We start from the raw sequence: 13,982 nt of genomic DNA on the forward strand, positions 1-13,982 counted from the left end.
TTAAAAAAATGATCTTAATTTTTGTTATTATAAAAATAGAACATTAGCCAGATATAGTAATATACACCTGTAATTCCCAGCTCCTTAGGAGTCTGAGACAGAAGGGTTACCCAGCCCAGGCATCAGAGGCTCGTTGGGCAACATAGCAAGACCTTGCCTTTTAGAAAATAATCCCAGCACTCAGGAAGTGAAGGCAAGAGGATTGGGAGTTTAAGGCTAGCCTGGGCTGCACAGAAATATCTGTACACACACACACACGCACGCACGCACGCACGCACGTACGCACGCACGCTCACACACATGAAACACAAATGTACATACACACACACACACACAGACACACAGGCACCAACTCTCGAATATGCATGTATACTACATGTCCAGTAAAGGACAAAATCTATCAAAGAAAAAAAGTAATGATTGCTATTTCAGTGCCTTTCACTTAATAGCTACTATGCCAGAACATTTTCATCTCCTCCCTCTGTGTGTGTGTGTGCGTGTGTGTATGTGTGTGTGCGTATGTGTGTGTGTATGTGTGTATGTGTGTGTATGTGTGTGTGTGTGTATGTGTATGTGTGTGTGTGTATGTGTATGTGTGTGTGTGTATGTGTGTGTGTGTATGTGTGTGTGTATGTGTGTGTGTATGTGTATATGTGTGTGTATGTGTGTGTATGTGTGCGTGTGCGTGTGTGTGTGTGTAGGGTAGTCATTTGGTTTATGTTGTTTTGCATTATGCTTTTATTTTGATCATGAGCGTTTTCTCATGACACTTAGCAAGTCTTTATAACAAATCACTGTATAGAATTCTACTATATCACTATGTCGTAATCTGCTTGTCTATCACGTGAACTTAATTACCAGGTTATCTTGGTGATAACTCCCTAGGCAAAGAGGTATACTAGGGAAGAGGACTGTAGGGCTCCGTTCCTCAGAGTCTTGAGTTTGGCATGTTTGGCTGCTAGAGAATCTGGTAGACACACACTGGGCATGGGAGGTGGGAGAGGCTTCCTATTTCTGGGCCTCCCCGGCCACCATCTCTCTTCTCTTTTGCTTTTCTTTAGCAGGAAGAGAGACAGAACACATATCTTCTCCTTGGGGAGAGTCTTCGCCAGAGGAACTCCGCTTTGGGAGTCTGACCTACAGTGACCCCCGTGAGCGGGAACGAGACCAGCATGATAAAAACAAAAGGTAGCCATTTTCTTTGAGAAGGGTTGCTACCTTCCCCATGGCAGCGACAGAAAGCTCAGCTTCAGAGTCACACTCAGGCTTCAGGAAGATGGAGTTTAGGATTAGACGCCATTGGGTAGTCAGCTCCCTTTTCTCTTAGGGAACTGACAGGGGACCTTTTGGGTTTATCCAGGCTCCTGGATCCTGCCAATACCCAGCAGTTTGACGACTTTAAGAAGTGCTACGGAGAGATCCTCTACCGCTGGGGTCTGAGAGAGAAGCGAGCAGAAGTGCTGAAGTTTGTGTCCTGCCCTCCTGACCCTCACAAAGGAATCGGTGAATATGATTTTGTCCTTTCCTGTCACTGTTGGGAAGGCCCCGGACTCTGTTTGCCCATAACCTTAGGGTTGGAAGTTTGAGCTCATTTATAGGCAGAAGATTCGGAAGCGTTTGAGTTTTTTCTAAGCTTCTCAAAATGGCAGATATATAATCATTACAGGATTCACTTTCTATCATGACAGCATGTCTTGGACATAGTATTCAATGTGAACAAGAAATAGAGATGATTATTCATCCAGCTATTGTTTATCGAGACTGTGGAACCAGTGGAAGAGTAGAGGGGAAATGTAAGCAGTTAAAAAGTATAGTAACTATACTCAGCTGGAGAGGTGGCTCGGGGGCACTGGCTGTTCTTCTCGAGGAGCCGGGTCCAGTTCCCATCACTCACGTGGGGCTCACTTTGGTCTGTAACTCTACCCAGAGGATCTGAAGCCCTCTCAGTGCTCTGTGGGTACTGCGTACATTTGCTTGACAAACATACACACAGGCATCCAACACCCATACACATAAAATGAAAGAAGTAGACTCAGCTGGATAGTGGTGTCATCCACCAGCACTTGGGAGACAAGTGGGTCTCTGCGAGTTAGAGGACAGAGTGAGTTCCAGGGCAGCTAAAGCTACACAGAGAAACTCTGTCTCGAAAACAAACAAAAAGGAGTAGATTCAGCCATGCAGTGGTGGCATATGCCAGCACTCAGGAGGCAGGTGAATCTCTGTGAGTTTGAGGCCAGCTTGGCCTACATAGTGAATACAAGGACAGCAAGGGGTACATAGTGGGACCCTGTCTTGAAGACAGACAAACAAAAAGAAGTAGACTTAGTATCATTGCTGATAACTCAAATATGGATTGGGGAAGAGAAACAAAGCTTTCGTGATTCTGTGGTTACCAGCCGATGAACTGAGCACATAACAGTGCCACACCCACAGATAGAAACAAATGGGAGAACACTGGAGCTCAGGGTTTCCAGGGGTGTCACAAGCAGGGCTCTAGAAAAGTCACATGGTCAGTCAGATGTGATCTGGTTCTCAGGAGAGATTGTATTCAGCTAGAGCTGGTGATTGGGGAATTGTCTCTCTACAGTTGGTATGTAAACCTGTTAGAGTTCGTGCATTATCTAGGCAGAGTGAGGTATGCCTTTCTTTAAGTCCAGCACTCAGAAGGAAAAGGCAGGGGGATCTCTGTGAGTTTGAGGCCAGCTAGGGGATACATAGTGAGACCTTGTCAAAAGAAAGAAAGAGGGAGAAAGAGAGGGAGGGAGGGAGGGAGGGAGGGAGGGAGGAAGGGTATTTATGTGGGAGGCGAGGGTAGAAAGGACAAATGCAGAGAGCACAGGTGAGGGCTTCCAAGCCTGGACCTTTAGAGAAATGAGCACTCAGCATCCAAGAGGAAGATGAGAACTCAGGTGAGACGCCAGTGAGTTGGCGAGAAGCCAGACTAGGCCATGGAAGAAATGAAGCCGAGATTTCCTACAGGAAGAAATGGAAGATTTCCAGAGGGATTGGACTGACCTCACACTGTTTCTCTCCCTCCCTAGACCCTGGCAAGCCTCTGCACAGGGATTTTTTTTAAAAGGTGTTAACTTCACAGAGAGAAGTAACATTGGCAATAAATTGGGAGCCAGCAAATGGATAAGTTATTGGCAGCTCACTTACGGCCTGAGCAAATCAAACCTTGAGCTTTTAGTCAGAAAACAGGCCATTACAGAACCCTGCCATAGCTTAGGAATCAGGCCTACCTAGTCCTCCAGGAGGGACTCAAAGATGAAATTTAAAAGCTCGTCTTATTTGATGGCCCTTGGAGGTTGCTCAGGTTGCCCCTCCCACTTTGTAGAACAGGCCATGAACCTAACAGCAAACCACAAGCTTGTTCTGCAGAGAACAGAAGCACATTTGCAGATTGGATAGCTCCACCATGATGAAGGCAGAAAGATCGGGGATCCAGAGACAACCTAGAAACTTCCAGAAAGAGAAAACAGTTCAGATATGAAGGAAGAGAAAGTGAATAGCATCAGCTCTGACGACTGACCCTGGGAAACTCGATGACCAGGCAGCAGACTCTCCAGAATTCTTAAGGAAAAGAATTTCTAACCTAGAATTCTGAGCCCGAGTTATCAGCAATGTACGAAGTAAACTTTGAGTGTACTTAAGAAGCAGTCCAGGAACTGAAGGGAGCAGAAAATTGATGGAGGGTGCTCACTACGACAGACTTAGAGAAAGATCAGTGCCGATGGGTGCTCCAGAAGCCCTGACTCCAAGAAGAGGGGTTGAAAAAATAGTGGAATGTATTTCACTGTTGAGTGTATTTATAGAAAACACAGGCATCTGAGGGAGAGTTTGGTGATGAATTATTGATAAGTACATAGCAAACTAAGCAAATAAAAGAATGAGGCAGTTACTAATTCTGGGAAAAACAAAATGTGCAAGAAAGGAAAAGTGTCATAGACATGGCTTGAATAATGTTTGCTTAGGTAAATAATGGATGAGCCAAATGTGGTCTAGCCACACAGAGCCAGGGAAGACAGAGCCAGGTGGTCCTGTCTGCAGAAGGGAGACTGCAGGGGAGAAGGAGTTCCCATTCTGGGACGCCAGTAGACAGTGCTTGATGTGATACTTAAGAATTCACTTTGAGGTGGGCATGGTGGGACAAATCTGTAATCCTAGCTCTTGGGATGCAGAGGCATGCGGGCCTCTGAATTCTAGACCATCCTGGACAACACAGTGAGTTTCCAGCTAGCTAGGGCTACAAAGAGAGATTCTGCCTCCGATAGATAGATAGATAGATAGATAGATAGATAGATAGATAGATAGATAGATAGATAGATAGACAGATTTTTGCTCACCTTGACAGCTACCTTTAGTAACACACTAAAATTGGAATATCCATAGATAAGGTTAGCATGGCCCCTGCCCAAGGAAGATAAATTCATAAAGCATTTACTGTTTTTTGTTTTTGTGTGGTGTGCATTTGGGAAGCTTGAGGGGTTGAGACAATGTCTCTCTACATGGCTGTGACTATCCTGGAACTCACTATATAGACCAGGCTGGCCTCAAACTCACAGAGATCCGCTTCCCTCTGCTTCTTGAGTGCTGTGACCAAAGGCATGTGCCACCACATCTGGCTGTTTTCAGTCAATATATCATGGGAATCCTTGCATATCAATGATTATTGCAGCATAATTCATAATAGCTTAGTTATAGAACCAACCTAGGTGTCCATCAACAGAGGAGTAGATAAATAACATGGGGCTGGAAAGATGGCTCAATGGTTCAGAGGACTGACCACTCTTTCAGAGGACCCAGTTCAGTTCCCGGCACCCACATGGCCGATCACAACTGTCTGTAACTCCAAGATTCTGACATGCTCACTCAGACATACATGCAGGCAAAATACCAGTACAAATAAGATAAAAGTAAATTTCTTAAAGGAAAAAGAAGATGTGGTGTATATACACTGCAGAATTGCATTCAGCCATAACGACTGAATGGTGTCATTGCAGGGAAGCTGGTGCACCTGGAGATTATCCTTTTACGGGGGCTAATTCTGTGTCTAGAACCAAGTATCACATGCTGTCTCTGACTTGTCGATTCTAGATTTTGATATACATAAAACCATGCATGTCAATGACGTGATAGTAGAAATGCAACTGCCTAAGAGACAGAGGGGAGGGGTGGAGAGTAGGGGATGGGAGATACAGGGCAGAATAGGCTCAGAAAGGCATTCTCTATTTGCATGAACATGTCCTCATGAAACAGACAGAGAGTAGAGGAGCAGACATTATAAAGTGGTCTTTAGAGATGAGACAGTGAACAAAACAGCGGAATAAGTAGGTAAGGTCTCCTCTAGTGAGTAGCAGGGAAGCCTGGGCTTTGATAAGATTCATAAAACTCTGTATGTTGTATGTGTCTCTAGTTTCCATTTGAAAAAATAAACTAGAACAATATTTATAAGAGCTGGTACTAAATAGTGAGGTTATTTTAGTAAGTTGTGCCTAGGTATACACACTTGATGAAACAATATAAAAATACAAAATTCTATTTTGACAATGTGGTATTTTTTTTTCGGAGCTTCTAAATACAAGAGAGTGTACCAGGAAGAGATTAATGATAGCCGGGAACAATTTGTCTTTTGAAATTAGCTTTTAGGAAAACATGAATCACAGAGATGTGGAACTGATGTATGAGCTATCAGTCAGCCAAACCCTTGTTGACATCTGCTCAGAAGCACCATGCAAGACTGCAGGCAACACAGAGAAATAGACGCGGGTGGTTGTGTGTGTGTGCGCGTGCGTGTGCGTGCACGTGTGCGCGCACACACGTAATTCACAGAGCTTGAAATAGGAGATAGATAAGTGATATTAAAATGCACACCTGCAACCTGGAACTTGGAATCAGGAACTCAGGTCCAGCCTCAGCTGCATATTGAGTTTGACAGCATGAAACCCTGTCTTAAAAACCCAAACAGCAAAAAGAGAATATATATCCTAGGACCAATAAAAACAGTGTCACAGGATCGTAGAAGGGAGCAGGGGGGCTCTGAAAGAGACTCACAGATAAAACATTAGCATAAGCAGTGACTGGAAGCTGCACAGAGGAGTCAGTCCCTCTGGATTCGGGGGAAGTAGCTGCACACAAGAAGTACAGGGCTCAACAAGGGCTGGAGGAAAGATCCCTCTAGGCTCCCAAGACAACGGTCATCTCCCTATGTAGGAAAGCCCAGTTTCCTCTCTGTTCTGTCTGTAAGAGTCACCAGATCAGCAGACAGATAACAAAATCTATTAAGTCAACTAAATGTGTTCACACCGTACCTGTAATTCTAGCACTTGGCGCCTGGAGAGGAAGAGTCTGAGGCCAGCCTGTGTTCTACAGCAAGGGCGGTGTTAATTCAAAACAGAAACAAACACAAGAAAGGAGGAAGATATTCAGGATCTGAGAGGAGTTTATTTCTGTAGGGATAATTCCTTCACTAAATATTCAAATCTGCCCACATAAATTTCTTTAAATTAACAAGATGTTTATTTTTTAATGTAATTCTATTTTTAAATTCTGGTTCTTTTTTTTTTAAGATTAAAAAAGTTATGTGTATATGCCTGAGTGATTTTATGTATTCCGCATGTAGGAGGCCAGAAGAGGGCATCGGATCCCCTAAAACTGAAGTTTAGGTGGTTGTGAGCCTCCATGTGGGTGCTGAGAACCAAACTCTGGTCCTCTGGAAGAGCAACAAGAAGACTGACCCACCACAAGTTGTCTTCTGAGCTCCCTGCACGTGCTGTGGCATGTGTGTACCTGTGCACATATGCCCCAAACAAGGAAACATAGCAAGAAAACCAGAGCTGTTTAAAACAGAAAAAGACAGTTTGCATGATGCATGGCCATCATCTGGGGCTGGCTTAGAGGCAAGGTCTCTTCGTGTCTGATTGTTTGCTACGGTCTTCTTGTCCTGATGTTTCCTTGTGCATCTAAGATCTAGTGTTGGGTCTTTTTATCCTCCTGAGTTCTAGAGGGCTACCTAAAATAGTCATCTGAACCATTAAATAGAGAGCTGAGCCATTAATGTTTTATTTCAAATTATATTACTTAAGGTGAAGGATAGAGGGGGAGAAAGGAAATAAGATTTTGGGTTTTAATTTTGTAAAGATTTAATTTTTTTATCTACATAAGTATTTTAAAGATTTGTTTATTTATATATTTTATGTATATGACTGCGTGGCAGAGAAGGAACCAGATCCTCTTACAGATGGTTGTGAGCCACCATGTGATTACTGGGACTTGAACTCAAGACCTCTGGAGGAGCTGCCACTTCTCTTACCCACTGAGCCATCTCTCCAGCCCATGTGTTTTGCCTGCATGTGTACATGAGGTTTTAGCCACCATGTGAGTCCTGGGGACCAAACCTAGGTCCTTAGAAAAACATTAGTGTTCTTCACTGCTGAGCCATCGCTCCAGGTCCAGTCATTCCTCCTGTCAGAAAGGAGGAAAAGAGCCATCAGCCTCTGGAAATTTGTAAAGTGGTCATGGAGATGAAAGTGTCCCACAGCCCCGGTTTAGGAGCTTCGATTTTCTTGGGGAAATGAGAAGAGAGAATAGACAGTGAGAGACAGCAGCAGCAAAGGCACGTTGAAGAAATTTGCAAACTATGGCAGAGATCCAGTGTTGTAGCTTGAGGAAGGAGGGAAGTCAAGGTTAGACCATGCCTAGGTTCTTTTCCACAATGAGCTTAAAGTCAAACACACTTTTGATGAGGATCCTGCAGCTGGCTTTGCTCCCCAGGGCAGATGTACAGTGGGCAGGTGCTGTGGCTAATTCATGGTTTCAGCTTGGCCAGGTGTTACCAGGAAGGGGAAAGGGATGAGGGTGTTTGACCAGGGTCATGAACTTAGTCCAAGTGCTCCAGCTTGGCCAAACAGGAAAGTGCAGCCAAAAAGGGCAAATAGATTAAAGAGGCAGGTGAACAATAGAAACAGGTAGACAACAGAGGCAGACGTGGACTAGAGTGGGCAAAAGGCCAGAGAGAGCTGTTTGCTAATGTATTATAATGCTAAATTCTGTCCCCAAGGTCTAGGCCTACAGGTCAATTCTCATATTTACCAGCTTTTGTTGTGTAAACCTTGTTCCTTAATTTAAAGCTATTGGTTAAATAAAAATGGCTACAGCCAATTACTAGAGGGATTAGAGGTAATGGAGGTTTTGTTTTTGTTGTTTTTTTTTTTTTTCAAGACAGGGTTCCTCTGTGTAGCCCTGGCTGTCCTGGAACTCACTCTGTAGACCAGGCTGGCCTTGAACTCAGAAATCCACCTGCCTCTGCCTCCCAAGTGCTGGGATTACAGGCGTGCGCCACCACCGCCCGGCTTTATTGTTTGTTTTTAATGTATATGAGCACACTGTTGCTGTCTTCAGACACACCAGAAGAGGGCATCAGATCCCATTACAGACGGTTGTGAGCCACTATGTGGTTGCTGGGAATTGAACTCAGGACCTCTGGAAGGGCAGTTGGTGCTCTTAACTGCTGAGCCATCTCCCCAGCTCCAGTAGACAAGTTTTTGAGTTACCTGGTTGACCAGGGAGAGAGAAAAAGCATAAGGATGAGAGAGAAAAGAGAAAGACTGGTCTGCCGGAGCCTGACAGGATCCTGAGAGGAGTAGGTCTCCTTACCCAGGCAGACTCAGTCTGCTTTTATTAGAACTAACGTTGCCTCTTGCTTTGCCCCTGTCCACCCATTTCCAGAGTTTGGCGTGTACTGCAGTCACTGCCGGAGTGAGGTCCGTGGCACCCAGTGTGCCATCTGCAAAGGCTTCACGTTCCAGTGTGCCATCTGCCACGTGGCTGTGCGGGGTTCATCCAACTTCTGCCTGACCTGTGGGCATGGTGGCCACACAAGCCACATGATGGAATGGTTTCGGACCCAGGAGGTATGTCCCACTGGGTGTGGCTGCCACTGCCTGCTGGAGAGCACCTTCTGAACTTAAAGGACAGTGGCACTTGCAGAAATCCCAGAGGACACCGTAAATGCCAGCGAAGGCTCTCTGCGGCTGTTGGTAGAGAGTTCTAAAGCCGGGTCATCTCGGTGATTTAGAGTGGAGAATAGTCCTCTCACAGACGGGCACAGCGTCGCCAGGGTCGTCCTCGGTGATTTAGAGTGGAGACTAGTCCTCTCACAGACGGGCACAGCGTCTGCCCGTGAGCCTTTGTGTTCCCTTCTCTTCGGCTGTCAGGACATGGATGGTGCCGGAAGAAGGGAGGGGGATGCACAGAGCTGACCCTCCTGCACTGCTGTTGAGTCCACAGTGGATGTTTTCATGAGGAAAAGCACCTGTGTCCAGAGCCACCAAAGCCAGCCTCAGCCTTCAAGATGCTGTCCTTGAACCAGATGCCAGGACAAAGACACACAAGCTGCGAAGCCAAAGGACAGATGCTGGCTCTTAGTGTCATCCACAAGTGAGCTCTGGTATCTGTGACTTTAGAAGTTGTCACCTTGATGGTGGCCTTATAAATACAGTACTAAAGTGTAATATATGGTGGACGTGCATTCAGCATTCTTTCCTTGGTACAGGGCTTGAGCTCAGCTCCATGCACATATCGGTGAGCAGCCGTACCACTGAGTTACATTCCAGCCCCAGAAGAGTGCTCAAGGTGTGCGTGCGTGCGTGCGTGCGTGCGTGCGTGCGTGCGTGTGTGTATAGTCTATTTCTCTTTATCTGCTTTCCTTTGACTAATAGAAGTTTATAGTTAGAGAGAGGGAGAGGGAGAGAGAGAGAGAGAGAGAGAGAGAGAGAGAGAGAGAGAGAGAGAGAATGAGAGAATTCTTAGTGACTCACTTTGCATTGTACTTCTGGCTGAAGGGAACTGTTTTGGACAGGACTAGAATTAGTCTCATGACTTCTAAAGGAAATGCCATTTGACTTTGCTCATCTGACAGAGGAAACAGAATCTGACATTAAGGTTCTCTCTAGCCGCAAGAGTCTCATAATTATTTCTTCTAGCAAAAGGGAAATGAGATTGCATTTCAGCACTGATACCAAAGGCTCTCTCTGCCTCCGGGCAGGCTGGCCAGGTTCCAGGGGCGCTTTTTACTTGAACTCCCTTGCAAACTCATCAGAATCACTCCTTGAGGATTTTCCGGGGTTTCACTTGTCTGTACCAGGGAAGAGAATTTTAAAAAACAAAGCAAAACAACCCACCATACTGAAATTCCTATCTCTTAGAAATTTAGATTCCTTGGGCCTTTCTTAGGGCTCAGTGGGCAAAGGTGTCTGCCACTAAGCTCACTGACCTAAGTTTGGTCCCCAGCATGACCCACATGATACAAGAGCTGACTCCTAAAAGTTGTCCTCTGACTTCCACATGTGTGCGTTGATATGTGAATGTACACACACACACACACGCACACACAAAATAACTACATCTTCCATGATAAGTAAATGTTTTTTATCACTTTGTTTGAAAACTACAATTTGACTCATGAATGGGTTAGGAAGTCAATCTTGTGGATAAAAACCAACATTTTATATTTTTAAGGATGACTTTGTGAGTGTGAATCTCTGTGTGTCTTCAAGTGTATGCTGTGTGGGACAGAAGAGGCCATCTGATTCCGTGGTGCTAAAATTAGAGGTATTTTCAGGACATCCTGATTGTTTCGTGTGTGTTCAGGGATCACACATGTATCTTGGATTTTCATGATTGCAAAGTCAAAACTGTTTTGTCACCAGCCCCAAAACTGTCATTTAAAGAAAGTAAAATCATGTAGGCAAGAAATGATCGCGTACTAACACATAGTTTTGTGTCATTTGTTTACTAGTATGTGTACACACACTTGCACTCGTATCTTTTGATGACAGTTGTCCCTCACCTGACCCCTGTATTATTAATTGGTCAAGAGACTCTGTGGCATGAGCTTGACCTTGAACTATGTGCCAAGCTTAGGTACCAGTGCCTCAACAGCACGTGTAGCCTGGTGTGCTGGGATGAAGGAGAAAGGGCCGCAGACATCTGAGTGTATTCCACTTTACTCCTCCAGCCTTGTTTGTGCTGATGCTGCCATGATGCTGCTCCTGCCACAGGTAAACTGATGTACACAGATACAGATGTGCTGGGTCCTCTGTGAGTTCACACCATTTACAGAGAACAGTTTCTTCTTCTCTCCCACCGTGAAGCCAATGGGAACCATGTCCCTGTTGAGAATGAGGTAATTTTCTTGTGTGGATTATTTCTGTAAGAGCATTGTCTTCCTAAACAAAAAACCTTCTTAGTGACTATGAAGTCATTTCAAGTTTAAATGTTTCATAGGGGGCTGGAGAGATGGCTCAGTAATTAAGAACACTGGCTGCTCTTCTAGATGCAATTCCCAGCAACCACGGGACAGTCCACAGCCATTTGTAACTGAACAAAAATTTAGTATTTGTGAAAAATATCCCTGTTTGGAAACATAGTGGTCTGGATGCTGGCTCGGGTTAACAGCCTCTCTACCTTAGCTAAGTCCCTTTTTTGTTGTTGTTTATTGTATTTGTTTGAGGTAGGGCACCATTGTATCACGCAACTGACCTTGAATTTGGGGCCTCTTACCTCCAGAGTGCTAGGATTCCAGGTGAACATCACCATACCTGGGTTTTATTTGCTCTTTAAAATATTATAACCTGTGATCTAAACACCTTTGAATTTGCCAAGGAAAACACTAGGCCTGTTCCCGGCGGTACACACCTTTAATCCCAGCATTTGGGAGCCAGAGGCAAGAGAATCTCTTAGAGTTTGAGGCCATCCTCTACAAAGCAAGTTTCAGGACAGCCAGGGCTGTGGTTACATGTAGAATCCCTATCTTGAAAAACCAAGCCGGGCAGTGGTGGCACACACCTTTAATCCCAGCACTTGGGAGGCAGAGACAGGCGGATTTCTGAGTTCGAGAGTTCGAGGCTAGCCTGGTCTACAGAGTGAGTTCCAAGACAGCCAGGGCTACACAGGGTAACCCTGTCTTGAAAAAACCAAAAGAAAAAAAGAAAAAAGCAAAACCAACCAAACAAACAAAAACTATTTGCCAAGGAAGCAGTGCTAGCTGTCTAGGGTGCCAAGGGCTCTTCAGCCAGCCTGCCAAGCAGAATGGGCCATGTATGCTGGGTGGCCATCAGCTTGTCCTCCCATCTCAAGCCACTCAGATCACAAGACTCAATGCTTTCCTCGAGGACGCTATGTAGAATCCGTTCTGCTTAACTCTGGAAAGTGTCTTACTGTGTAGATGCATACAGTCTGCATTTGCTGATCCACAGTGAGCATGACAGCCCTTCCCAGTGCTTCTCTGAGGGGCTAGTAGGGTTGAGGGGCGGAGTCTAGGTTTGTTTTGTTTTGAGGTTTAATGCAGCAGGAGCTAAGGAGACAATGGCCTTTCATTCTGCCAGAAAAATAGATGGAATGTGGACACCCACAGGTGAGGGCTTAGGAAAATCATCTAAGCAACAGAATAAATTTTGAGTTAGTTCCGTTAGCTATGGAACAGTAGTTCAGGAAATAGGGTTCTAGATCACACGCCCACTACTTGGTGCTCATTCCATCTTCAAAGCCAGCAGCAGCAGGTGTTACACATACTCAGGGGATAAAGGGGATAAAACACATAGTGTTTGCCTCGTGCTTAGAATCTAGTGTTCTTCTAAGAATTAGAAGCAGACCTATTCTGTTGGTGTTCCATGTCTTGGCAAGTCCGTGTTGACACATTACTGAGTTGTTTCCTTTTCAAATCTCAGAAGGCCTGGTTTTACTTATCATGTGTTTAATGTGAGTTGGGCATTGTGAACAAGGTGAATCTAGGAGGAAATGTGGTTATGTCTTTACCTGTGCTCTGGCCTCCACGGGAAAAAAAAAAGGAATAACTGAGAGTCAAGGGCATGGTATGTTGCAGGATATTTGATCACACTGTGTGCACTGAGACTGTGTTATTTACTGGAAAACCCTGTTTCTAGTTGTGGTGTGGCTCAGCCCTTAGCACACACCTTTAATCCCTGTGGCTGGAATACAGACACACACACTTAGTACACACCTTTAATCCCAAACAATAAAGGTAAGTTAGTCTCTAGGAGGAAGCATCTGTGTTTGAGAGGCAGACAGAGTGACTAATCAGAGAAAGATGTGACAGAATAGGAATATGCCCAACTCTCACAGGAAGAGAGGAAAGGGGAAGCTACTTGAGGGGCAGTGCAGAGACAGAGGAGGCATTCTTACTGAGACGGTTGAACAGAGACAGGTTGTAAAGAGAGAACAAACCAGACACAGGTAAAGACAGAATGAGCCAGAGAATGAGAAGGATCCCAAAGACTGGAACCTAACTGCCAAAGTTAGTATGAGGCCAAGCAGAGCAATTTAGGGGAGGCCAAGAGAAGCCAGACTGAATCAGTCAGCTTGGAGAGGAGTTTGAGCCAGATCAGCTGAGTTGAACCAGCCAACCAGAGAGCGGAAAGAACTAAGAAGGGATGAGCTTATTCAGCAGCGAGCCTCGGTGACTGAAAACATTCTAGGCTTAGATTAGATTGTACAGAGGCTAGAAGCTTCCAGAACTAGGCCTAGATTAGCAGACTGAAGCAGTAAGCCTCAGGCATGACAATTACTTCAGGAGAATAACAGTGACATTTACAAGGGCGTGGGGTGGGGGGCTCCGTGTCAGTATGGCTGAGCATCTTTGAAAGATGAGTGTTTTCAGTAGGAAAGAGTAGGAGAGCACACGGAGCCTTAGCCAAGGACAGGGAGAAGGACATCCTTGAAGGCACGTGCGGTTGCTTATCAGCAGAACACAGGCTGAAGCTGATTAACAGGGCTGGAGAGAGGCAAGAGCCAGAAGGCTGTTCCAGGGAGTCTGGACATTATCTGTAGCCTGGAGTCTCGGGTTTTCTGCTGCTGGGCTTTCCCCTCCTCCCTACCCGCTTGCCCTTCAGGCTTGGGACTCTCCAACCTACCACCTGTGCAGAGTGGTGCAAGTATCCAGTATCTGTTGCTTCATCCTTTCC

At 45.3% G+C, this 13,982-nt stretch overlaps 1 protein-coding gene and 1 pseudogene across 1 annotated transcript in view; both read left to right on the plus strand.

Moving 5' to 3' along the window:
* Window positions 1-10,771, plus strand: part of Wdr59 (WD repeat domain 59) — a 69,572-nt gene extending 58,801 nt beyond the window's left edge. Inside the window, exons 24-27 of the mRNA XM_028768573.1 lie at window positions 1-5; window positions 1,042-1,188; window positions 1,361-1,503; window positions 8,728-10,771. The exon at window positions 1-5 is cut by the window's left edge and continues 48 nt beyond it. Of these exons, the coding sequence (XP_028624406.1) occupies window positions 1-5; window positions 1,042-1,188; window positions 1,361-1,503; window positions 8,728-8,963 (531 nt within the window). The 3' untranslated portion in view covers window positions 8,964-10,771. The remainder of the gene's footprint in view (window positions 6-1,041; window positions 1,189-1,360; window positions 1,504-8,727) is intronic.
* On the plus strand, window positions 4,354-4,451 carry LOC114622312 (annotated as a pseudogene).
* Window positions 10,772-13,982: the final 3,211 nt, after the last annotated feature.

The sequence above is a fragment of the Grammomys surdaster genome, unplaced genomic scaffold, assembly GCF_004785775.1.
Source record: "Grammomys surdaster isolate TR1022 unplaced genomic scaffold, NIH_TR_1.0 187, whole genome shotgun sequence".
Lineage (NCBI taxonomy): Eukaryota > Metazoa > Chordata > Mammalia > Rodentia > Muridae > Grammomys > Grammomys surdaster.